We start from the raw sequence: 27,895 nt of genomic DNA on the forward strand, positions 1-27,895 counted from the left end.
ACAGCCATGTTGGAATTACTGCCAATGATCCACGCAAATGGTCAAATGATCGACTTCACTAAGCGGGTCTTTTGGCAAATAATTCTTTTAGAAGAAGGCACTGCACCAGGGAAGGGCAAAACCACGTCTGGTGCGTGCTTTCCTTAAATGGGAAGTAACACTAGACTAACAAGAAGCACTAAATGACCAACCAAGTGCCGGTAACATTCTAATTTGTAATTTGTCGAGACAATCTGACAGAACTGTCTGAAGGAGACTGGCAGAATCACTATGGAGTCATACTGCTAATTAGCCTTCAACTATTATAGCACATGAGAAATAACACTGCTCACACGAACAGAAGAAAGCAGGTCAATGAAATGTGCACCGATGGCCTTCTTTTACATTAATAATGATAGAGAAGAAATGAACATTAAAATAACTATCCCATTTACATTAGTGCCCCACAAACTGAAATATCTTGAAGTCAACTTAACTAAGTAGGTGAAGGACCTATAAAAAGAAAACTACAAAAACTTGCTTCAAGAAATTAGAGAGGACACAAGAAAATGGAAATACATAGCCTGCTCATGGATTGGCAGTGTTAAAATCATTAAAACAGCAATACTCCCCAAAGCATTGTACAGATTTAATGCAATCCCTCTAAAGATATCCATGATATTCTTCAAAGAAGTGGATCAAACACTCCTGAAATTTATTTGGAACAATAAATTACTTTCCCCAAATTCAAATTGTATTACAAAGCAATTGTTATTAAAACAGCATGATATGGGAATAAAGACAGCTCTTCAGATCATTGAAATAGATTCGAGTATTCACAGAATGTTCCTCAGGCATAAAATCAACTAATCTTTGATAAAGGGGCAAGAAATCCTAAACGGAGCAACAAGTGGTGCTGGCACAACTGGTTGCCACTTGCAAAAAAACGAACTCAGACCCCCAGCTAACACCATGCAGAAAGATCAAATCTAAATGATTAAAGACCTTAATATCAGGCCTAAAACCATAAGGTGTTGGAAGCTATAAGACTTAGAGGGCAAAATGGAGTCTCTGATGCCTGAGAAGTCAAAGCCTGTGTACGTGACAGGCTGCTGGTGGCGCTTCCCCCATGAACCTAAAAGAAAGAGCTGACCATAATGAGAGCCATTACCAGAAGTCAATGATTAAGCAAGAACAAACATGCTATGTAAAGGCTACAAGTTAAGATTAGATCTGTAGCACTGTTAACAGAACAAAGCACCCTGGACCACTTATAGTAAATGTATAACTCGCTAAAAAAAAAAACCTGACATATTTGATGTATGGGAATGTTACGGTGGAAAAGTACTGAACCACCCCTTCCCCTCTTTTGTCTGAAAATGTGCTCATGCTATAAAAACTAGCCCCCTTTCAATAAACTTTGGCTCTTGATCAGAGATTTTTGTCTTGAGCCCATTTCTTTCCCAGCCTTTTTCTTCTCTTCTAGGTCGGATCCTCTTCGTGACTTATGAATAACTTCGTGACTCCCCTAGTCTCCTGCGGGCAGGGGTCCCAGGGGGTCACAATAAGGTATATAGAACAACACATAGATTAAGCACTCCAAGACTAAAGGCATCTTAAAAGAGGAAACAGCACTCTCCAAACAAGGGGAAGCACAGATAAACAGATGGGTCTAGATTAAGCTGAGAAGTTTCTGCATCTCAAAAAAAATAGTGCTTAGGATACAAAAGCCACCCACAGCATGGTAGAAACTATTCATCCAATACTCATCAGATAAGGGGCTAATATTGAAAATATACAAGTTACTGACAGAACTTAGCAAGAAAAAAACATCTAACACCATCAAAAAATGGGGATAAGAAATGAACAGATAGAAATACATGTGGCCAAAGGGCACGTGAAAAAAATGCTCCACACCATTAATCATAGGGAGATGCAAATCAAAACAATAATGAAATATCATCCCATGCCAGATAGACTGGCAAACATCACAAAGAACAAGAACAATCAGTGCTGGCAGGGATGTGGAGAGAAAGAAACTCTCTTTCACTGCTGGTGGGAATGTTGTCTAGTCCTGCTTTTATGGAAAACAATATGGAGATTCCTCAAAAAACTGGAAATTGAGCTCCTATATGATATAGCTATACTGCTCCTAGAGATAAACCCAAGGAACACAAAAACACAATACAAAAATGTTTTCCTCATACCTATATTCATTGCAGCACTATTTACAATAGCCAGACTCTGAAAACAACAAAGATGCCTTTCAACAAATGAATGGCTAAAGAAACTGTAGTACATATACACAATAGAATATCATGCAGCTGTCAGAAGAGATGAAGTCATAAAAGTTTCCTATGCATGAATCTATAATGCTCAGTGAAATAAGTCAGAGGGAGAGAGATAGACAGAGAATAGTTTCACTAATCTATGGATTTTAAGAAAAATTAAGGACATTATTGTGATAATCCCCAGAGACAATAAAGATGAGGGCCGAAAGGACTGGCTTACAATATGAAGCTAACCACAAAGTGTCCAGTTAGGAAAATAACTACACTAACAACTATCATGACAACCATGAGTGAGAGAAGTAGAATGCCTGTCTCAAATATAGGCAAGGATTGGGAAGGGTGAGAGGGCCATTGGTGCTAGGAAAGTTGCACTGGTGAATGGGGTGTTCTATTAATGACCAAAAAAAAAACAACTACAATCATGCTTGTAATCATGGTGCTTTATTTAAATAAAGATTTTATATATTATATAAAGAGGAAGTATGAGGACCTTCTAGATGTGGAAGTGAGGAGGACAGAAGTGAAAGATTCCAGTCTGTTCCCACTATCCAATGGTGGGAGTGACCTAATACTTTTCACAAGTCACAGTCTAGACCAGGGTCTTCAAACAACAGCCCACAGACCATGTGGATCACCAAGGTCATTTATCTGGCCCGCTGGATGTTTTTGATGACACTGCCTGTCCTGCTTAGCAGCCAACTCCTCCTGGGTCTGCAGTGTGCATGTGTGGATGTGTGCTGCATTCTCTAACTCCCTTCCTTCTCTTTATCAATTCCTCTCAGTCTCGGGCATGGGTCCTCAAACTATAGCCCGCCAAAATCTGGCCCATAATTGCCACTGAAATACTGCTAAGTTTGGTGATCTAAAAAAGGCTTGTTCTGCATTTTAAATATTGTATTTGTTCCCCCCTTCTTTTTTATTCACTTCAAAATAAGATATGTGCAATGTGCCTAGGAATTTGTTCAGTTTTTTTAACCTATAGTCTGACCCTCCAATGGTCTCAGGAAAATAAACTGGCCCCTGCTTAAAAGTTTGAGGATCCCTAGTAAGACTGGAGTCAATCCTCTAAATTAATCTTTGCATTAAACAAATGGTCAGTCAGTCTTTCTCCCTTGTAGGTTGTTACTTGAAGAAAAAGGAGAATAAGGGGCTGGAGAGGTGGCACTAGAGGTAAGGTGTCAGTATTGCAAGCGCTCGCCAAGGATGGACCACGGTTCAATCCCCCGGTGTCCCATATGGTCCCCCCAAGCCAGGGGCAATTTCTGAACGCTTAGCCAGAAGTAACCCCTGAGCATCAAATGGGTGTGGCCCAAAGAACCAAAAAAAAAAAAAGGAGAATAAGGGGGTGGTAGATCAAGTAAACCTAGGAACACCTAGTCTAATATGCATAATTTCATGGAATGTATATGGTTTGGGGCTAATATCAATGAAAATCAATGCTGTGTGTGTTAATTTTGTAGCCTGCCACCTTGCTATATGAGTCTATTGTTTCTAGAAGCTTTTTGGTAGAGTCTTTAGGGTTTTCTAAGTAGAGTATCATGTCATCTGCAAACAGTGAGAGCTTGACTTCTTCCTTTCCTACCTGGATTCCCTTGATATCTTTTTCTTGCCTAATCGCTATAGCAAGTACTTCCAGTGCTATGTTGAATAGGAGTGGTGAGAGAGGACAGATGTACACGGAATCTATTATGCTGAGTGAAATAAGTCAGAGAGAGAGAGAAAAACGCAGAATGGTCTCACTCATCTATGGGTTTTAAGAAAAATGAAAGACATTCTTGCAATAATAATTTTCAGACACAAAAGAGAAAAGAGCTGGAAGCTACAGCTCACCTCAGGAAGCTCACCACAAAGAGTGATGAGTTTAGTTAGAGAAATAACTACATTTTGAACTGTCCTAATAATGAGAATGTATGAGGAAAATGGAGAGCCTGTCTAGAGTACAGGCGGGGGTCGGGTGGGGAGGAGGGAGACTTGGGACATTGATGATGGGAATGTTGCACTGGTGATGGGTGGTGTTCTTTATATGACTGAAACCCAAACACAATCATGTATGTAATCAAGGTGTTTAAATAAAAAAAAAGAAAAAAAGAAAAAAAAGAAAATCAATGCTGTGTGACTCAGATTGAATGCAATGATAGAACAAGCAAGCAAGCTGAGGAGAAACTACTGATGCAATGCTAAAGAAGCCTTGAACATCCCCTCTTCTTAGGTGACTCACCCTCAACAGCCAAGGATATATATAACTGGTATTTTGTAGGCACACTATTGGTGTTTTTTTTTCTTCAATAGAAGCTGGTTGGTACCACCCTCACCCCTCCTCAATTCTGTTTAAAGCCATTTTCTCCCTTTTCATCAAATATACATTGACAGTAAAACTTGGTAAAGTTAGATATTTAATTCCAAGGCAATCTGGGAACTTCTGACAATGACTCAGCGCAAATTCTTACCAGTCCTGAGAATAATTTGTCTGGTCACATGGAAGCAGCAAAAGGACTTAACTTACTCAGCTCAGCTAAAGACAATCATGTCACTCCTCATTACCAGTATATTATTCAGAAAAAAAAAACATTGAAAATAATATCTGAGTAAGTAGGGTCATTCACAATAGGAGGGAGCTATTACTACTTGTCTGTTTTTGAGTTGAGATTTGACTAATCCATTTTAACAATGGATAATCCCTTTATCTCAAAGAAAACAGTCAATTGTCACGATGTTACTAGATCAGACAACTTTCTAGTAATAAATCAATGCTCTCCAAGAACAAAATGCCAAAATGAAACTTTATTTTGACAAGGAAGCAAAAAAAAAATATATGAGAATTTCAAAAGTTGTTCTTTTATCTCCTGTCTTGAACAAAATTAATGTAAGTAGTTACAAATGTGGAGTCTGAATAATTGTTGTAATTGTATTATTGAATAAGTAATTCTCATTGACTTTATGAAATAAAGATGCAACATTTTAATTAACTATTTAGAGATTTGAAGCCCCTATTTTTAATGACCAAATGATCGAGTTATAATTTTAGAATTCAGTATGTTGGTGAAAAATAAAATAATTTCACTTTTGAGAATATAGAGAATATAAAGATAAGCTATTGCGGGGTTAGAATGCTAGCACAGAGAGTAGGGTGTTTGCCTTGCACACAACTAACCTGGGTTTGATCCTCAGCATCCCAGAGTCCTCAAAGAATGATTCCTGAATGCAGGGCCAGTAGTAACCCTCGGGCATTGCCGGATGTGGCCTCAACACAAACAATTACCAAAAAAATGAGCAATTGTATGAGTACAGAAACTGAAAGAAAAATGTCTTCAGTTTGTAGGAATTATTTTATTATAGTAGTTATAGCTATACACTTAAGTTCAAGAGAGAATTCAACTTGGTTAACTAGTAAAAGATTTTATCAGAAAAAGGATGGTAGTAATTGGTTTGGATGTTAGAGGCACTTCAGAAAAGTTTTAACAAAAGAATCTTGGGAAATGGAACTTCAATATAAAATGAAAGGCATTTTTAAGTCTTTATAAAAAGTCAGAAATGGGGCATGAAGAAAACTTGTCAGAGATGAAGGGTCCGTGGACCATACCCAGGATCCTATTTCACCATTAGAGCTTTATTTTGACATATTATATTACTTTCTGTAATTCCAAAATTATAAAGTAAAAGTATCACTGACTTAATAGAAATCATTCTTCTCAGAGCCTCATTTGCCTTAATTAAGGCAAATTATATTGCCCTAAGAACCAGGAAAGAACATATTGCTTCGAGATTCATCTTGTAATGTGCTGTAGAAAAACCACCTCAGGGCTGGTGACCTCGATTCTCAGTCTACTTCCGAGATGATTCTCCTAGCAGACAACTTGTTTACTTCCCAGAATTCCCATTTTATGCCAAAAAGCCTTTGTGATGTTGTTTTTTCAGTTCTTGAGAATATAAACTGAGTGTGTGCATATGTAGGCAAAGAGTGTATTCCTTTATAAAAGTCATGGGGAGGGGCTGGAGTGATAGTACACAAAGTAAGATGTTTGTTTGCCTTGCACATGGCCAATGAGCACCACCGGATATGGCCCAAACAAACAAACAAATAAATAAAAATTTTAAAAAACATGGAGAAAAATTTTAATATTTATTTGTAAATTATATTTAAATTAAAACTTAAAAAGCACTGACCACCTGCTAATAATAATTTCAGTAAGAATAACTCATTAAGAAGTAACAGTTAGACCCGGAGAGATAGCACAGCGGTGTTTGCCTTGCAAGCAGCCGATCCAGAACCTAAGGTGGTTGGTTCGAATCCCGGTGTCCCATATGGTTCCCCCGTGCCTGCCGGGAGCTATTTCTGAGCAGACAGCCAGGAGTAACCCCTGAGCAATGCCGGGTGTGGCCCAAAAACAAAAAAAAAAAAAAAAAAAAAAAAAGAAGTAACAGTTAGAGAGGTGACCTAAAGCCTAGGTCACCTTTGTATTTTGGTACCAGGGATTTGAGCCCAGCACTACTTGACCCAAAACACAGAAGCACTCTCAGCATCAGGCTGAAATTGTCCAGAACAACCTCCAATGGAAACAAGTAACGAAACTTTGATTCATTCCATGAACACAGCAGCCTAAAGTTGGTCTCCCTTCCTTATGCTCTGGACACATCAAGAACGGAATGGAAGGGGTCGAGAGATAGCATGGAGATAAGGCGTTTGCCTTGCACGCACAAAGATGGTGGTTTGAATCCCGGCATCCCATATGGTCCCCCAAGCCTGCCAGGAGCAATTTCTGAGCTTAGAGCCAGGAGAAACCCCTGAACACTTCCAGGTGTGACCCCCCCCCAAAAGAGCTGAATACTCATTGACTAAGCTTAAAAATTATTATCTGATAACCAATGTTTAGGTGTAGCCAAAAAGATATTTCTAAAAAATCTCCCATTTTAAGCCAAATGGTAAAGAAAAGGGGAAACAGTTTGTTCCAATGTGTCTAAACTCTCCTCCACAGACCAATAAAATGGAACACTCTCAGGCAAGCAGAGGTGAAAGCAGTGAGACCTGTTCTCATTGAGGTCCATTTAAAGACAGGAGGTAGTAGTACTGAACAACTCATTATTAATCTAATGTGAAATCTAGGTTGATGGTTTCATAGGCCCAATGTCCTACCGGGAAACACGGCAAAGGAAGTGGCTTGCTGAACTGAGTTTTGGCTGCCACAATGCCCCAACTCCAGGCAATGACACAATCATATGAACACACAGCATTGTCCCACTTTCTCCAGCCTATTCTGTTATTCCTTAGCTTCTCTCTCTCTCTCTCTCTCTCTCTCTCTCTCTCTCTCTCTCTCTCTCTCTCTCTCTCTCTCTCTCTCTCTCTCTCTCTCTCTCTCTCTCTCTCTCTCTCGCCTCTCTCTCTCACTCGCTCTCATACACTCTCTCTCACACATACACACACACACACATACGTACACAGACACATACTCAACCCCTCACTTGAATTCAAGATCTTAGTCTCACTGCTCCTGTGGTTTGCTCTTGCTTCATCATACACAATCAGTCACACTAGGGACTGACACACAGAGGCAGGCTCTCCCTTTCTAACAGACCCCTTGCTCCCTTCCCTCACATCCCCCTGGGAGGTCAACGCACAGGAAGCTGAGGCCACTCCTGCCTGCCCTAAAGCTGCTCTCACCCTTAGACCCCATCATTTCACACCTTTGTTTCCTTTTTTATTATTCTTGGGGCTTTTTTAAAACCCAGTGCCGGAATTTGAGCCCAGGGCCACACACATGCCAGGCATGCAGCTCTACAACCAAGTCACGTCGTTCAGTTTTAATTTAATGAAACCACTGGAAGAAGTGAAATTTTACAACACTGGTGTTTAGAGTGGGGAGATTCAGGGAAGACCCAGCTGACATTTGCATTGCTCGTCTGGAAACCAGAGTGGATGATGGTCCGCTCCCTGGACACCAGGGAGGTAAGGGCACTGTGGGCTGTAGCTGTATGCATGCTGTGAAAACCAGGCCCAGTTGCATAATTCACAGGAATTCACATGTTCAGATGCGTTGAAGGCGAATAAAAAGGACAAAGTAGAACTGAGTTTTCAAAACCAGCAATCTCAAGCCTACAGGAGATCCTACCAGGAGAGGCCACATCTGGCCCTCAGCCTGTTCCGCAACAAGTTTTGACCCATTTTTGCGAAGCTCTTAAAAAATGTTTGTTCTTAAAAATGCATGGCCTGCAAAGCCTAAAATGTTAACTATCTTCTTTACAGAAATATTTGGGGAACACTTACTTAAGGCCTCATTGTTCTTCACTGAGAATGTTGCAACATCAAGGAGTTTAAGAAACACAGTGTACAACCCTCCATCAAAGAACAGGACACCTTCAGTCTTTTCTGGTGTACTCTGTCCTCTTGCTGAAGACTTCGAAACTTCCCGCAGCCAATGCCCTTCCCCAACAAATGGGCTCTTGCTACCCTTTTATTTTCTTCCAAAGTCATCTGTGGACTCAAAAGCATGCAACCAAGCTACTTACAAGATGGCTCTAGAGGCTATAAGGGCATTCAGGAGAAAATTTGGAAATGTAGTTGCCACAACATTTTGGGAAGATTGTTTTAGACCACACCAAGCAAAGCTCAGGCTTACTGGCTCTGTGCTCTGGGGCTAGGAAATCATATGGTATACCAGGGATAGAACCCCGTCAGCTACATGCAAAGCAAACACCTACCCACTGTACTATTATTGCTCTGGCCCATGCCTCCACATTTTATCAGCTCAGACAACTTAGTTTAAAGTCATGCTGACTCAGCTGTCACTTATAAAGCAGTTTCAGCCGAAGTACTATAAATTAGTGGTCCTTAAACTAGGACCCGTAGGCCACTTTGTCCCCATTTTGTTTCTTCACTTCAAAATAAGATACATGCAGTGTGCATAGGAATTTTTTCATAGTTTTTGTTTTTACTATAGTCCGGCCCTCCAACGGTTACTGTCCAAGGGACAGTGAACTGGCCCCCTGTTTAAAAAGTTTGAGGACCACAGTATAGATAAGTAATATGAATCTAGATTACCTTTTACAATGATCTGCACTTTTTCTATTCTGCCTCCTTAATGGCTTTGAAAAGTAATCTACTTTCTTCCCTTTCCCCAATTAAATAGCTTTGTCCACATGTCCACATTGTGTCTCTCTGGCACCCCAGTGCTGGGCCAGAGCACAGCTGAGCAGAGTATAACCCTGAATAGCCCCAGCCTCTCTGAGTGTCCTCTTCACCACCAACGAAACAAAATGTTCTTCTCTTCAAAAAAAAAAAAAAATCACTTTCCTTAATACCCAGCATTTTTTTTCTCCCCTCACCAGGAATCCCAAACAGCAGAGTTACTAGGATGAACCCAGCAAATGCAGACAGCTTTTAGAGCTGAACTCAGGGTCTCTCACTTGCGAGGCAGAAGCTAATCCAGGCCCCAACTTTCAACTTGTCAAGTTTATGAATTACAGTATTTCATAGTGAAACATTTAGCTTTGCAGCTTTATTTGTGGATGCAAATAATACTAGAGCAGCATTAATTACACTCTTATTCAAATCTAATCCTCTTAACAAGAAATCTTTCTCATATTTTTGGTATCAAAATGTTTATGTAAAGCTCTGTGAGAAGCCACACATTGTTCTTCCAATAGTGGTTAAGATTGCTGTTGTGCTTTTCGAGTTTTTGTTTGATTTTTTTAAAATGTTTTTAGTATTGTTGTTAGGTTTCTCCCTTTTTTGCTTTCTTCTCTTAAATTGTTATTTATAGCCTCTAGAAGGACTTTTTTTTTGGGGGGGGGGCCACACCCGGCGATGCTCAGGGGTTACTCCTGGCTGTCTGCTCAGAAATAGCTCCTGGCAGGCACGGGGGACCATATGGGACACCGGGATTCGAACCAACCACCATTGGTCCTGGATTGGCTGCTTGCAAGGCAAACACCGCTGTGCTATCTCTCCGGGCCCTAGAAGGACTTTTATGTTTTTTTTTCCTTTTCTTCAAACAGAACCACATAATTTGAACCGTCTTATCTCGCCTCACAAATTGAGGGGGAAATAATGGAGGGTACCAAGACCAGACAGTCGTATGAACATTAAGTAGAAATCAAAAATGATCAAACATGCTAGACACAGAAGGGACCACTTATACTGGCAACCCAGGTGGTAAAGGAGGGGGATGTGGGATGCACGTTGGGAACAGGGGTGGAGGGAGGACAACATTGGTGGTGGGAGTGCCCCTGTTCAATATCACGATTTACCTAAAAAATTACTGTGAAAGATTTGTAATCCACTTTGGTCAAAATAAAAATTAAAAAGAAAAAAGAAAAAAAGAACAGCTCTTAAGTGACATTCTGGAGGCTTCAGAATACAGAGGCATTACCAGGTGTTGAGATAAAAATGCAATTTAGGGATTGGAGTGAGAGCACTGGTAGGGCACTTGCCTTGCATGTGACCACTCCAGAGTTTGATTCCCAGCATCCCATATGGTCCTAGGAGTAATCCTGAGGGCAGAGCCAGAAGTAATCCCTGAGCGTCACAAAACAAACAACAACAAAAATCAATTCAAGAAAGTTCAAAAAACCGTTGGGGCAGACATTTGTGATTCTGCTCTTAGTAGCCTAAATAGCACACTTGAGCAGAAACTTTACAACTTAGAATTGTAGTTGGATTATGGGAAGAGCAGAGCTAAAGATATAGAAGCAAAATTGCCAGCACTCAAACAACGGCTGAAGACCTGACAAGGGAAAAAAATCGAGGTAAAAAATATCCACCCTAAAGTGGAAAGGACTGAAACCTCAATCAAAAATGTTATAATGACAGAAACAGGAAATTACAAAAGAGATAAGTAGGAGCCAAGAAGATTAACCCATAAGTTCATTAAGATATTAATGTATTTCTTATTGGGAGCTAAAAGTACAATAGATAAGCTGAGACAAGCACTCAATGATATTAAATATTGCAGAAAGCTTAAGGAGCATGAGGATTAATAAAAAGTTACAAAATCTAGTCATCTGTAGCTCTCTGACCTTGAAGATTGACAGAGAGGAGCAAGATAATTAAAGCATTACTTTCTTAATTTCTCCAGGGTATAAAGTCAACACACTTTGATTAACATGTGGTAGTGTTTGATTAACTTTAATATGTTCTTTCTATGTGGAAGAACACTAAGCTCTTCTGAGTCCGCCAGAATGAGGGTGATTATGAAAGGCCAACACTAAAAGACTGCCCTTGGTTTATTTTAATTCAATTAAGATAGAGTTCATCTCTTACCAGTGAGCTAATAACTAAGCTAGGCAGAGCTGACAAATATGTGATTTACAGGGCCAGTGGTACTGCAATGGGTCAGGAGTTTGCCTTGCATGTAGCCAATCTGGTTTCAATCCTTGCACTCCACATGATTCTCTGAGCCCCACCAGGAATAATCCCTGAGTACAGAGCCTAGTCCTAGTCTAGTCCGAGTCCAGAGTAAGTCCTAGATATGTCTCACCCCACCTCACCCCCAAAAGATATGTGACTTATCTTCCATACCTTCCACATCTCCCAATCATTCATTAAACCAACAAAAGTATGTGAAAGTCCTGAACTGTGTTCCAAATATCACCACACTAAATGCTGATTCCTAAACTCTGATTACTGCCATCTTGTTCTCCCAGCAAAGTGCTGGGCTAGCCCCAGAAATCCCATTCAGGAATGAAGACATTGTCTTTTAATTCTGGCAAGATTCTCAGCTGATTCAAAACACATTTTAGGAACTTTTCTGTACTCTGCCCAAGGCCTTTTGAGAGGTGGGCTATCCCAATAGACAGATGTCCCCAGGGACAATTTTAACTGGCCATCCCAGCTTTAATGCTCTAAAAGAAAAACTGAGGCCTATGCTAAGTGCAAGGGTGGCTTCCTAACACATCCCCTCCATTTTACCCCACAAGTACTGATCCCCGAGGCACTTCAAAATAAATTCCCTGTGCATTCATCATCTCAAGCTCTCCTTTCCAAGAAATTCAACCTAACCTAAACTCATCTGCCCAAGTGCATATATCTATCTCCTTAGCTCCCCTTATAAAATCTGCTCCATCTATGACCCCCCCCCCCACTGCTGATCACCCCTAAGGTCCACTTACCAGAAAAACATTTCTTCAGCACATGAGATCTGAGCTAAAGGCTGAGAAAGTCACATGGCAATTCTTGTTTGTGACCATCTTTATCATTTATGCATGAAAGCAATATAAGAGGTATTTGCTTAACAAGCATCACATGAAGTAAAGAATTTATGGCAAAAACAGGGGGAAAAGATAGAAATGGTGATATGACTGGAAAAAGACTTTTCCCTATTTTAAAGAAGAATAGCTGTCTTTAATAGCATAGTACAAAACCTGAGTGCTTATAAAAAAAATTCATATTAAAAGTGGTGTGTACACAGAGTTGTGAGTGCAATTAGAGAAATAAATACATTAAAACTATCATGACAATGTTAATGAGTGAGAGAAGTATAATGTCTATCTTGAATACAGGTAGAGATGGGGGAGGAAGAAAGAGGGCATTGGTGGTGGGAATATTTCACTGTTCTGTTTTGTTGTGTTTTTTTTTTAGTATATTTTTTATTTAAGTAACATGATCATTGTTGGATTACAGTCGTAACAAGAACACCCCCTTCACCAGTGTAGCATTACCCCCTCCCCATTCCCATCCCCTGCACTGTTCTGTTTATGACTGAAACCTAACTACAATCATGCTTGTAATCATGGGACTTAAATAAAGATATTATTTAAAAAATTTAAAAAAGTGGTGTGTAATGAGAAAATACCAAAATGAAACATAAAAGATATCAGCTGGGAGCCGAGCCAACCATGCCAAAGGTTGCTTTAACCAGCCCTAGGAAGGGGTGCTGGACATGGGTCACCCCAGCACCCCCTACCTCCTTCCTCCAGTACTCCAGGGCTTTTTCTGGCCTCATGGCTGGACAAGCCATCGAGGTGGGTCCCTTGGAGGAGTTTATTGGTTTTCCTAGGCTTTCCCCATTTCCCTCCCGGCTCCAAAGGGAGGGTCTGGGAGTGGGGGCTCCGACCTTCCGGCCTTCTGGCTTGGGAAGGATTTCTTTCCTTTCTTTCCTTCCTGGGAGCCAAGCCGGGAGGTCCAGCCAGCATGGTGCTTGGCAGCCCTCCGCCATGCCAAAGGCTGCTTTAACCAGCCCTAGGAAGGGGTGTGGGACATGGGTCACAATAGGTTCTGGCATTAGGACTTATCAGGGAAGATTCCTTATTTAACCTGTCCATTGTGAAACCCTGCGGGGGCACATTATGAGAAATATATGGATATCATTGTGTATCATCTGCTTGTCATTATCTGAACGCCGTCCAGGCGCTCGTTTTATTCCTTTACTCCCTCACTCCCATCTCTTGTTACCCCACATTTAACCATTTTCTGTACTAGTGATTTTTGTTTTGGGCAAGGTGGATTGCGTATCTTCACAGTAATATTTGGGTGGAGTCTGAAGTTTCAGCAGGCAACATATCATGACAAGGTTCCATGCTGTAGGCTTTTTGGCAAGATAAAGTGAAGATGCAGCCTCAGCTGCCCCCCACAGCCTTCTCTCTCCTTCCTCCCTGTCCCCAGGGTTATTCATGGGCACCTGCTCAGGGACCCAGCAAGTGGGTTCCAGTGAGGTGCAATTTAAAAGAGACCCCAGGCTTCCTTGTTCCTGCAAGGGGCTGGGAGGGGACTGCTGAACTTTCAACTTCTAGCAATTAGGAAGCAAACGCCTCTTGGGAAGTCGGAAGCTTCAGCAGGCAACAAAGGGAAGACATGGCTCCATGCTCTCTCTGCTTGTCCAATCACAGACCAAATGGTGTCTCGGAAACACCCCCCTACCTCTTGACTATTTCTAAAACATAAAAGGGTCACGTGTATCTCCTTTGTATATCTCAGATGTATTCCCTTAACATCTATAACTCTTTTCAAATATCCTCATATAGTGACAATTTTGCCCACTGGATTTGTTATTTGATTGTTTGATTTTCCCCCCTTTGAGATCTATTTTATAAGCAATACTGGTAGAAGAGTATCTCTGTATAGATTTCATGTTTGTACCAAGTTACGGGGAATGTTGGACTTTATTCGTTGGCCCCCAGATACACCAACAATATCTTGTGGCATTGCTTCTCTTTTGCATAGGCACAGTAAAATGGGAAAATAATACATAAGCAAACAAGTTCTTATAGAGATGGGGACACAAATTTGGTAATGTAATTAGGCCTTTTACCCTGAACATTGGCATAATAATTTGGCTACAATCTGGGGACTTGAGGGACAAAGTAATTGCACATGGATTCTGTTTTATTTATCTTAACTTTCTTTGGTGAAAGTTCAAAGTTAAGATATCAGCAAGGGGACTTCTTCTGATAATTATGTTATGGGTGATTGTCCTTCCACTGTAACTTTACCTTATCCTCTTTCTTTACATCATTTGTTCTCATAATTCATAATAAAAAATTATAAAACTGGAAAAAAAAGAAAAAAACTGAAAAAATAAAAAAAAAATAATTTGGCTCAGGCCTCAGAAGAATGGGCATCGCCCACACACACCTGAACAATGGATACCATCTATGGAAACAACCACAATTGTCTTTAACATTACCAGGATCCAAGCCTCTACCATGGAAGACCTACCACTGCTTTGGCATTGACTTACTCCAAAGACATTAACTTACTCCCAACACCCAGACGACTCAGGAACAGTCTGCATGCAGGGCAGATCGCTCCGCATTTAATGGTATGCTAAAACTAGAGGATGTTCCACATCAGCCTGGCATTGATGAAAGAAATGCACAGAATCCAGAGTCTTTAAATATAAGAATCTGATACCAACAATAGCTAAAGTGTGAAAAAGTGTCACCGGGACCTTGAGAATGACTGGAGTTGGATGGACTGGTATGCCTGGAACCCAGAGTCTGTCTTATGCCAATAAACTTCTGGGGTGAGGCCATTTGTAATCAGGTCAAGGATTTTTCTTTTTCCATTTTCCCCATTTTTCTGGACCTATGCAAACAACAGCGATTGCCACTATCACACCTTTACTATATTTTTGTTGTTGTTGTTGTTGTTTTTGTTTTTGGGCCACACCCATTTGACACCCAGGGGTTACTCCTGGCTATGCGCTCAGAAATTGCCCCTGGCTTAGGGGGACCATATGGGACACCAGGGGGGATCGAACCACCGTCCTTCCGCTTGCAAGGCAGACACCTTACCTCTAGCGTCACCTTACCTCTAGCGTCACCTTACCTCTAGCGTCACCTTACCTCTAGCGTCACCTTCCCGGCCCCACTATATTTTTTTACTCTTATCCTTTAAGGAAAAAAAAATACAACTTACTGAACTTAAAAACAAATAACTGTAGTAGAATGCCTGACTCGAATACAGGAAGATGGGAAGGGGGGAGGGGGTAATGTTACACTGGTGAAGGGGGGGGTGTTCTGGTTATGACTGTAACCCAAATATAATCATGTTACTTAAATTAAAAATATATTTAAAAAAGACATCCAAGTAGCCTTCATCTATTTAATTTTCCTTTCAACCTAGAATACTTTCACAAATGCTATAGATGCTAGATGATTACATTTTATTTTGAAGTCATTGATCTAAGAATAGGAGGATAGTTAATGCTTGCTTAAAGTTCCTTGTAAAAATAACGACATGAAAAATTAGTAGAAAATAAACATCTGAATAGTTATCTAAAATCTGAGAGTATGAAGCAATTTCTCCATTATCTTCCTTTCGATCAATTCTGTGAAGCGAGCATTAGATTTTTCTTATTTTTGTTGATGCCGCAGTGTGTCCTTCAGAGTTTGGCATGGTCTTTAAGGATCAACTGAAGCTTCTGGCTCAACATGATGTTCCCTTTGGCCTTCAGTCTGCCACTAAAGAAAGCCTGCAAAGAAGAGAGAGAGGGCGCCAGCCTTGAATATGGTACAGTGCTTTGCTTGTTCTAAATGAATACAACTGAGTTGATAACCTTAGACAGTAAATACAATTTTTCTATCACACAATAGTTTAATGCTTATAGATAGCATCTATATTTTCAGGTACATAAGGGAAAAGACACATTATATGCTTTTTAAAACCAGAATAATGTGGGCTGACAGAGCTCAAAGTTCTCCTTCAACTTGGCTCTTCTGCTTCAATAGTTTCTTTCCATAAATATGAGGTCGAGACCCTATGAACGGAGGCCTTCCTACAGTCCTAACAATAATCAGTTCTGAATGTTCTGGGAGTAGAGGGAGGCCTCTTCTGTGATACTCATAGGCCCAGGGCCACTTCCAGCTGCACTTAGTCCTGCAGCACAGGCCCGACGGCTCAGCACTCAGTCCTGATGATGCTGCACTGGCAGGGCTCTGAGGAGCCAAGTGGTGCTAAGGATCTAACTTGGGACCTCAAACAACCCTGGCAGGAGTTCTAGCTCTCTGAGCAGATTTATCTCCTTAGCTTCTTAATTCAAAATTTTAAAAAGTAAATCAGCCAACCCAATTTCAATTCCCAGCACCCTGAGCTTCACCAAGACCCTCAGTATAGAGCCAGAGTAAGCCCTAAACACCTCCAGGTTTGGTCCAAAAACAAAACAAAACACTATTCAACAAAAAAGGGCAGTGTAAATGATGAAGAGATGCTGGTCTGTAGCCCCAGAATGTCTAAGAATTTTAAAATCTAGGCTCTGCCACTATCCTAGCAAGGGAAAGCACTTACCCTCTCTGATCCTCCTCATAGATAAAGAATAATAGCAGCATAATCTAATGGCTACAACTCTGGTGAGTAAGTTAAAGGAAAAGATGGTAAACACTTAGTTTCTGAGCTACAATAAGAGCATAGGAAGCTCAACAATTGGTCAAAAGCTGCGTAAGTACCAAACTCTGTACCAAACTGCATTGACCTGGCAGATACACATACAAACTGCTTCATTTCCTCTCACTGTCGGGGGGAACCTGAAGTCTAAATCCTAGCACTTAAAGTTGGTGGTTGTTACCACTGAGAAGATTCTGCAAAGAATATGAAGTAAAAAAACAACAAGAATGCATATTTAATATGACCCACTGTAGTCCCACAAAAATGGTGGCTGCTGGAGCTGGCAATGAGACTTGCATGTAGGCTCCTGTAAACAAGAGTTTACTGCCTGATGCATGGCACCCAATGTTTCAAAGGAAATGTAGCCACGTTTATTTGTGTGCAACTCCTTATCACATATGAAGTCTAACCTCCCTGCGGTTTTTCCCTGAGACCTGGTCTCACATCCTCCTCTCGACCCCTTCATTTACAGGCACAGTGGCTCACTCCTGCACTTGATTGAGTCTTTCCAAGCCCTTTTGGATGATCTCTTTTTAAAAAAAATATTTCCAATAAAACAAGCTTAAGGATCTACACTTGGTGTTTTTGTCACCAAAACACAGCCATATCTATCCATCTATAAGACACAGCCACATCCATTCATGCATCAACAGCAACTTGAACTCTACACGGTAGAGGCAATGTCTTGTTCAGGAATTTCTAAGCCACATCAGAGTAGGTGCTAAGCAGATCCCTGGGAAGGAATCAATTGAGGATTCAGCTGGCACCATGTAGAGAGTAAGTCAGCTCTTCACATGTATGACTGGCCTTAGTTATCCCAACACTCATTGGTATCGAATAATTACTATTTTCACATCACCAATGAGGTTACAAGAGAGAATGCAGAACAAGGAGAAAAACTTAGTTTTATCAGATGTCCACAGTTAAGCACTATATGACTTTACAGTTTTCATCTTTCTTGCAAGAAAATGTTCATTTTCTCATGTATTCAGTTTGTTGTGTGTGTTCTTCTTATAATTATAAATTTTGTTTTCTTTTGTTTGGGACGTCATAAAAAAGGGCCCAGGGGGGATTTCTAGATCCATACTCAGGTTTACTCTGGTTATGCTTGGAAGGACGAGTTAGTACAGGGGCTTAAACCTAGGCCCCAGCATGCGAAACACTTGTGCTCTTCTGTCCAGTGAGAGGTCTTCTGACCCCTGAACAATTTTTTCCACTTTATAGTCTAGATGGTTTTGCTGATGAGTAAAAACTATTTCAGCTAATAACTGTGCACTGAACAACTTTGTTTAAAATCATTCAAACTGGGGCCGGAGAGATAGCATGGAGGTAAGGCGTTTGCCTTTCATGCAGGAGGTCATCGGTTCGAATCCCGGCGTCCCATATGGTCCCCCGTACCTGCCAGGAGCAATTTCTGAGCCTGGAGCCAGGAATAACCCCTGAGCACTGCCGGGTGTGACCCAAAAACCAAAAAAAATAAAAAAATAAAAAAAAATAAAATCATTCAAACTAAGAATTAAGCAGCGGATTCTTTTGAAATTTTTAGCTTCCTAATTAAGACTTGGAAACAAGAATTATTTTCCTCTATTGTAACTACTATGCAATATTTTTATTTTGTATTGATTTAATGAGCCAAAGTTTCAGAGCAATCTTAGTGAAGAATGGTCAAAGAGGTCATTCTTGTCTGAAGCATGATTTCCCACTAAAATCTCACTACATGGTCCACATCAGGTAGGACACGGGCTGTTTTAACCCATCCTATTTCAAATTTCAATAATAAGGGAAGTTTGTGATTCTATATATCAAAATGTAATAACTAACTTTATGAAATACCTTAGAACACATGGTTTTCTCCTTTAAACTGATAACATATTAAAAGGTCTAGATATGAGATTTATACTGTTTTACTGTATGTTGAAGAATTTCAACCACAGTACAGTTTCAAAAATGCCAATAAAACTATATTTAATAAAAATGTACTTTTAAAAACTGCATCTAAATGCATTAAATGTAGCTAGGAATGTAGGGCAATTGTTTACCACATGTCTCTTTTTGTATGGCCCTGGTTTTTATCCCAGGAACTACCAAAGAATATAATAATAATAATAATATAATTTATTATATCAATATAAATTATTATTATTACTCTCAATTATGATCTGCCAACTCAAATTCAATTGACATCAGAGGCTTAAACTGTATAGGTCTGCTCCTATGTCAACATTTTAAAATAAATATATAGTTGATAAATAAACTCAAATTACTATAACTGGAGCTCAGCAAGGTATCTCCTAGGGCAGGGTACATGTGTAACATGTAGGAGCCCCAGATCTGATCTCCAGCACCACCTGACCCATCAAGCACAACTGGCAGGGACCGCCAGCAGCAAACACTGCTTCCACTGGAACCAGCAAGTATGGACCAAATATAAACATTATAAAATTACTATAGGTATGCTATTTATATTAATAATACTTATTTTAATATTAAGCCTCATCATTAATAAATATTAATATAAATATTTACATCCTAAAAGTAATAAGTATGTATAATTATATATTTACAATTTATAATGTATATTACATATTTATAATTTTAATATAATTATTTATAATTACTATTAAAAATGTTCTTAATAATTGTTTCTTTTTCTCTAGCTTTCTCTGTGTAAATAACACATTTTAATACATGCAACAACAAAAAATGAGTATTAATTGATCACTGATGCCATCAGCAGAATTTCTGACCAACAAGATAGTTTAATTTTTCTAAAGAATAAAAATTTATACACAGATTTACAATTGTGTGGGAGGTTCAACGTTTTCTTAGAGTTCTAAGAAATGTTTTCCAAGTAAGAATGTGATATGATTTCAACCATCAAAGATGAAGTATTACCTTCTGAGGGTCCAGCTTGCCCAGGACTACCTCCATGAAATCTTCATCTGAAAGTATAAATGTGGTATCAGCAGAGCCTTCTGCAGGGCCTCGATATACTTTCCCAGAACCATTTTTAAGGTCAATAGCTGAAAAACAAAAAGAAGAAGAATCCAATATGAATCATTTACTCTTCACTATTAATAGGAAAGTAAAATAAACCAATAAAAATGCAGGCAGCCAACACATCAATTATTCTACTTTATATATTTAATGTCATTCACAAAAATGTCTTAAGTCCATTGTTATGAGATGCTTTTGATCAATTTTTACTGTACTATGAATTGAACCCAGTAGCTCGAGTGAGCAAGGCAAGTGCTCTAGTGAGGCGCTATATGTCCAACCTTCTCCCTCCCTGAAATGAATTTCATATTCATTTCATATATAAAAAAAGAGAAAATTTCTGGCAGCATAGCTAGATCAATGGAGTTATGTACTGATTTAAGTTATTTGTTATATAATATTGTAATAGTTTATGAAAATATGGTCCACATACTGATGGACCAAGAAAGAATTAAAAGTTCATATGAGTCAGAACCTAAAACCTAACTGTCAGCATCTGCTGGCTGTGTAAATGCCTCACAGACCCTGGAGACTGCAAGCACCTGTGGTCCTAAGCAACAAAGAGTTTGCTCCTCTGAGAGGGGTGGCTATAACGAAGTGAAGGTTTATTGATGAATGTCTATAAACTCCACCTTGTTTTAAACATAAGTAAAAATTATAGATAATCTTGCATGATCTTAATTGACACTTTGGAATGTAGTTTGAGAGTGCAACCTCAATTTCATAGGAGGCCACAACCCACTGGGCCTATGGAAATGAAATAAATGTGTATCCTACTTAAGCTTCTGTGTCTTGGCCAATTATGAATTCAGGCATAACAAAGTGAGTGTATGCCTTACATGTAGAAGGAAGGCTTGGGGGGTTGATCCCTGAATCACATGGTCTCCCAAGCACAAGACATGAGTGACTCCCACATACTGATTCAATTTTTACAGCTTTGAAATAAAGAAGACATTTTTCAAATTATCAAAATATAATGACTTACAATACTTCTGGGAGCTAGAGAGATTGTCTTGCGTGAGACTGATACAAGTTTGGTCCCCACCACACCTGAACACCTCGGAAATGACCCCTGATTATAGTTAGGAATAAGCATGAGCTCTGCTAAGGGGGCCCTAAAATACAAACAAAGTACTTTCAATGTACTTGTTTTATTTTTCATAGAAATTCAAGTATTAAAGCAGCTTACCACTAAAGAGGACTGCTTTTTTTTTCTTTATATATATATATGTGGGTTTTTTTTATTATTGGTTTTTGGGCCACAAACTGTGACACTCGGGTTACTCCTGGCTATGCACTCAGAAATCACTCTGGCTTGGGGGGCCATATGGGACACCAGAGGGTAGAACTTCGGTCTGCCATTCTAGGTTAGCATGTGCAAGGCAAATGCCCTACCACTTATGGCACCACTCTGGCCCTGTTTGTTTTTCTTTTTAAATAGTATCTTTAGTTAAGTACCATTATTACAAACATGTTATGAAAAAGAATACCCTCCTTCACCACTGCAACCTTCCCACCACCAATACCCTCCAGCTCCCTCCACCCCCACCCCTACCTGTATTTGAGACAGGCACTCTATTTCTCTCACTCACCACCACTGTCATGATACTTGTTAGTGTAGTTATTTCTCTAACTCAACTCACCACTCTGTGATAAGCTTCATATCATGGGGCCGATTCTTCCTGAACTCATCTCTATTGTCTCTTGGCATTATATTAATGTCTTTTATTTTTCTTAAATCCCACAGATGAGTGAGACTATTCTGTCTTACCTTTCTCCCTTTAACTTATTTCACTCAGTATAATAGTTTCCATGTCCATTCATGTATAAGAAAATTTCATGACTTCATTTTTTTTTCTGACAGCTGCCTAGTATTCCATTGTGTATATGTACCAGTTTCTTTAGCCATTCATTGGTTGAAGGGCATCTGAGTTGTTTCCTGATTCTGGCTATTGTAAATAGCACTGTAATAAATAAAGGTGTGTGGAAGGCCTTTTTATGTTGTATTTTTGTGTTCCTAGGGTATATCCCTAGGAGTGGGATAGCTGGATCATATGGGAGTTCAATTTCCAGTTTTCTAAAGAATCTCCATATTGTTTTCCATAAAGGCAGGACTAGACTGCATTCCCCTCAGCAGTGAGTTTGAGAGTTCCTTTCTCCCTACATCCACACCAGCACTGATTGTTGCTTGTTCTTTGTGATGTATGCCAGTATCATTGGCATGGAATATTTCATTATTGTTTTAATTTGCATCTCCCTAATGATGAATAATGTGGAACATATTTTTATTTGACTTTTGGCCATCTGTATTTCTTCTTTGAGGAATTATCTGTTCATTTCATCTCCCCATTTTTTATGGGGTTAGATTTTTTTTTCTTGTCAAGTTCTGTCAGTACCTTGTTTTTAAAATAGCTATTTTCTTTTTTCCTTTTCTTTTTAATTTAAAAAAATTATTTAAACACCATGGTTTACAAGGTTGTTCATAATAAAACATTTTTCCACAGTTAAAAAGTTGTTAATGATTGAGGTTCAGTCAGTCATACCTGAGGCAGGCATTTTCCTCTTCTTTCTCACTTTCTCTCTTCCTTTTTATTTCCTTTTAGACACTAAAACAGCTATTTTCTTTTGAATTGATACATTTCTAAAATCTCCACATGTCTTTGGACGCTCTGAAACCTATTATTTCCCATGAAAAACAACTTTCCTAAAAAGGAAGGATTTATCTCACTTCAAAGAGACAAGCTTCACCAGAAAAGGGGCACTCGATTCACTCAAGTTCAGTAACATCAGGGCTAAGACTTACTCCACTTAGCCGCAGTGTTTCCACCCTTCGTAATATGCCACTCAAATACAGCATTCACTTTCTTCACCACGTCAAGGCCCATATTTTTAAGGCGGCGACCAATTTCCTCAAATATAAAGGTACTCTGAAGCTTCCCATCCTAGTGTAAAGAAAACAAGTGAATTTTCAAAGTACTGGAGGGAACAATTATTACAGATTATATGTACACAAGAAAAGAAATGTAAAAATTTCACATTCAGCTTTTTTCACATTCTCCTTACATTAACTGATCAAGCACAGCCTCAGTCATCCTAACAAAAGGACTTCACTTTTACCATAATTTAGAAAAAATGTTTTAAACTAGGAACTGGACAACAAATTATGTTCTCACTTCAGTACAAGATATTAGAGAAGTCAGTCGTCTCTGTTATTTGTAAAGTGGGACTAAAATGTTGAAGTTTAAATTTCTCTCTAACACTAAAATGTGAGTTTTTTTCATTTTTTAAACAACTGATACCTTTTACATTTTTCATAATCTTTACAGAAACATGCAAGTATATATATATTTTTGGTTTTGGGCCACAGCCGGTGGTGCTCAGGGGTTACTCCTGGCTGTCTGCTCAGAAATAGCTCCTGGCAGGCACGGGGGACCATATGGGACACCGGGATTTGAACCAACCACCTTTGGTCCTGCATCGGCTGCTTGCAAGGCAAACGCCACTGTGCTATCTCTCCGGGCCCGCACAGTATATTTAATTGTTTAATCTATTTTCCTTCAAAATATATTTGCCTAAGATTTCTCATTAAAAAATTCAATTACTCTAAAACTGGAAAGCTTTTTTTACTTAAAATATGGCCTAAAACTCCCCCCCAAAAAAATACCTTAATTTTTTTTAATATCATACTTTTCCTTTTATTCCAAGAAATTTTGAATCATTCTTCTCTAGTTCAAGAATATGAATCTCTTGAATTAAAATTTTTCTAAAATATACTAAAAGTTCTTATAGTGACCTGACCTGAAAATTAGATATTAGAAAATTACTTGAACACAGTTAATAAAAACCCACCTCAGTAGGAGCTTGAGCTGCAGTCCCAGATGATGACACAAGATCTACATATGCATTGGCTATGACAATGTCTCCAGTCTCCAGATTCTTAAAAGGGAGGAAAGAAGTTCAGACAGAAGGTTCCAGTAAAAACATGTTTTCAATGTAAAACTATATAGTTATTTGAAAGAAATTTATATTTTCCTTGAAAAAGAAAATAACCCAAATTAAAGAGTTTATAAATTATTAAGGTAAGCAAACAGAAAGGCTTACTAATTTAATATGATTTTTATTGTATTAACTCTGTCTACAGAATCAGCCAGAGCCCTTTTTAAAAGATACCTATGGGGCTAGAAAGATAGCACAGTGAGTAGGGAAGGAAGGAAGGAAGAAGGAAGGAAGGAAGGAAGGAAGGAAGGAAGGAAGGAAGGAAGGAAGGAAGGAAGGAAGGAAGGAAGGAAGGAAGGAAGGAAGGAAGGAAGGAAGGAAGGAAGGAAGGAAGGAAGGAAGGGAGGGAGGGAGGGAGGGAGGGAGGGAGGGAGGGAGGGAGGGAGGGAGGGAGGAAAGAAAAGAGGAAAGAAAGAGAAAGGAGAGGGGAAGAAAGGGAAGAGAGAGAGGAGAGGAGGGGAAAGGAAAGGAGGGAGAAGAGAAATAGAAAAGAAAAACCTATGAACTAGGTCCCAACTCCAAATCCAATTTAAATGGTATGAAGATTTTGTAAGAGCATAAGTATATTTAATGGAGGGGCACTTTAGTGGGAACTGCTAAATTACTGTAAGCAGTTGAGGTTATGGGACTATAAGACACATGAGATAATCAAAATGCACTTGTTCAATTAATATAGAATATAACTGGCAGGGCCAAAGAAACAGCACAGTTGGGAAGGCACTTGCTTTTAAAAATAGGAAGTAGTACCCCATCCTAGCATTCTTAGCACCCCATAAAATCACCCAAGCCCACCAGCTGTAATCCCTGAGTACAGAGACAAGTAAGCCCTGAGCAAGCTGGCTGTGGCCCCAAAACAAAAACCAAACAAAAATTATAACTAACTCAGAGCATACCATTTTAAATCATTCTAGTTCTATTTCAAACAGTACATATACATAGAACAAACTAAATGTGTAAATCAATCTTTTATCAAATGATCATGAAAGAAATTTATATCAAATTTATAATATTTCACTAAAATAATTTCAGTGGCTATATTTTCAAAGAAGTAGAACACTGCTTTAAATATGTAGGACTGTTTAAAAATTAATGCACAGTTTATTAAAGTAAATTTTAAAAATCAAGAAGTGACTACTTTCCATAATACTTGAGGAGAAAAGAAAGATCTTTCAAACCATTCATTTTATTTAAAATTATAAAGTGAAAAGCAAAGAAAGATACAGTTTATGAACAAAATATACCTTAATAAATTATTTTTTATGATTGAGACAACAATATCATTGGTTTAAAAGGAGAAGGGAGAAAATTCCTATGAATAACAGAAAAGAGTACTTCTTTTTTTTTGGTTTTGGTTTTGGTTTTTGGGTCACACCCGGCAGTGTTCAGGGGTTACTCCTGGCTCTATGCTCAGAAATCGCTCCTGGCAGGCTCGGGGGACCATATGGGATGCTGGGATTCGAACCACCAACCTTCTGCAAGCAAGGCAAATGCCTTACCTCCATGCTATCTCTCCGGCCCCTGAGAGTACTTTTTTGGTGTTATTTTGGGGCCACACATGGCAATACTCAAGGTCTACTCCTAGCTCTGAGATCAAGGATCAGTTCAGGTGGGTTCAGGGAACCCATGTTAACCCATGTTAGCGTGGAGGATGAAACCGGGGTCAGCAGTGTGAAATGTAAGCACTCTCCCCAGGTCCCCAGGAAAAAGTACTTCTAAGCCAATGGTCCTCAAACTACGGCCCACAGGCCACATATTGTATTTATTCCCATTTTGTTTCTTCACTTCTAAATAAGATATATGCAGTGTGCATAGAAATCTGTTCATAATTTTTGTTTTTACTATAATCTGGCCCTCCAACAATCTGAAGGACAGTGAACTGGTCCCCTGTTTAAAAAGTTTGAAGTAATCACTAAGGGAGAATTACAAATATACCGAAAAGATACAAAGAATTATATAGAACTGAGCACAATGACAAGAATTTTACTGTATTTAAGTTATCTTTCTACCCTTTTTGTTTGGATCCTAGAAACTCTTTTTGTACTATTCTGCTAAGAGAATTGGAGAAGAGAGAGAAGAAGAAACCCTGTAATTTAGTCACAATCTTTAACACTTTTAGAATTCATCCTCTTATTCAAAAAACAAAACTTACATGAACAATCCAAAAATCAGAGGGTTGCAGAATATAGGTATATATTATTTCTGTTTGTCTCAGGCCAGACCCAAAACAGTGCCCTGGGGTTAATCCTGGCTCTACACTCAGGAATTGCTCCTCACAATGCTCAGGAGACCAGATGGGATGCTAGAGATTGAAACCACATGATCTATGTGCAAGGCAAGTGTCCACCTGGCTCCAAACAGTTGCTATATTGCTAATGAAGTTTAAACTACTCAGTACAAACCATCTATTGTCATACAAATGAGTAGGTTAGAAAGTTTGTACAACTGCACTAATAAGAATGATCTTTAAAAAATTTACTAACGAAAGGATAATCACATTTCCTGTAAGGAATTTCTGGAGCCTGGTTAAAGTCTCCTACCCAAATTACTATACAATACAGGGAGATTTACTCTTATCTGTTTTGTTATTTCCTATTAATTAGGTATCAATCCTGTGACATAAGATGCTAATTTGCATGGGCTGAAGTGATAGCACAGTGGTTTGCCTTTACACGGCCAACCCGGGACAAGCCCAGATTTGATTCCCAGCATCCCATATATTCCCCAAGCCTACCAGGAGCAATATCTGAGCACAGAGCCAGGAGTAATCCCTGGGCATCACCAGGTATGACGCCAAAACCAAAATAAAATTTAATTTGACAATTTTTCTATGATAAAGATGCACAGCCTTTCTGCCCAGTAAAAAAAGATCATCATAAAAGGGATAGAAGGACATTAACTAGCTTTAATTCAGCAGAATTATTTCAGAACCTCTCTATTAAACTATCTAACCACTGGTGTTGTAATGATCTTTGGAGCATTCCTGCTCACAAAGGAATTGAAATTAAATATCAAATATTTAATTAAATATTAAATATTTGACTTATTTATATCTGTCTTCAAGCCATGTGGTTTTTGATGATTCTGTTTTCATCATTTGACTGTTGAATGAGCCAAAAAAAATGAATCTAATTGACTAGATTTCTCTGAGTAGCCAATGCCAATCTGGTTCAGAATAAACGAAACCTAAATGCTAAGATGGAAAGAATTGGAGGGTAAAGTGAAGAGCTCACACAACAACTGCAATTACATTCTCCATACCTTGGTTTGAAAATGAATTCTATTTCCTTCTTTCCACATCTCAGTTTGTAGAGTTTGTCCTGGGTATACAGGTTTTGAAAAACGAACCTTTGTCAAAAAAATAAAAAAGATATTAGAGTTAAAAATATTTTAACATGAAACCTTTCTACTTGGAGGAACAAACTAGAAAACTAGACTCAAAGCTAGAAAACAAAAGAACATGGTCATTTCAAATTTCTTAAATTTGTTTACAAAAATAATTATGAAATCAATAAAGGTCACAGCAAAACTAAGTTAATTCTTTGTCTTTCGAGTAGAGAGTTAGTACATAGTGCTTAATGCTGATAAATCAAGAAACGAAGGTATAATTATCTTAAGTGAAATTATATAGATCATGGAGACTTAAGTAGTTACAAGTGGTACAATCAACGGAGATGGGTTCCAGCTTGCAGGACCGTAACACATACCTGGAACAGAGTAGGCTGTATTGATCCTCACAAATCCTAGCACAGCTGTATTGGCTTCCCTAGCATCAGCCACTATAATTCTAGTGAACCCCAACACTGCTAGGGATGTTCCTCAA

General features: G+C 39.0%; 1 protein-coding gene and 1 non-coding gene across 2 annotated transcripts in view; both read right to left on the bottom strand.

Moving 5' to 3' along the window:
• Nucleotides 1-240: 240 nt before the first annotated feature.
• LOC126007728 (small nucleolar RNA SNORA19) lies at nucleotides 241-367 on the bottom strand. Its single transcript, XR_007495218.1, has one exon. It is a non-coding gene; the product is annotated as a small nucleolar RNA SNORA19 (small nucleolar RNA).
• Nucleotides 368-15,844: 15,477 nt separating this feature from the next.
• Nucleotides 15,845-27,895, bottom strand: part of HSD17B4 (hydroxysteroid 17-beta dehydrogenase 4) — a 77,968-nt gene continuing 65,917 nt past the window's right edge. Inside the window, exons 20-24 of the mRNA XM_049771390.1 lie at nucleotides 27,334-27,420; nucleotides 23,929-24,015; nucleotides 22,883-23,021; nucleotides 19,978-20,105; nucleotides 15,845-16,174 (exon numbers count right to left, since the gene is read on the bottom strand). Coding sequence (XP_049627347.1) covers nucleotides 16,085-16,174; nucleotides 19,978-20,105; nucleotides 22,883-23,021; nucleotides 23,929-24,015; nucleotides 27,334-27,420 — 531 coding nt within the window. The 3' untranslated portion in view covers nucleotides 15,845-16,084. The remainder of the gene's footprint in view (nucleotides 16,175-19,977; nucleotides 20,106-22,882; nucleotides 23,022-23,928; nucleotides 24,016-27,333; nucleotides 27,421-27,895) is intronic.

Source organism: Suncus etruscus, chromosome 4 (genome assembly GCF_024139225.1).
Source record: "Suncus etruscus isolate mSunEtr1 chromosome 4, mSunEtr1.pri.cur, whole genome shotgun sequence".
Classification (NCBI taxonomy): domain Eukaryota; kingdom Metazoa; phylum Chordata; class Mammalia; order Eulipotyphla; family Soricidae; genus Suncus; species Suncus etruscus.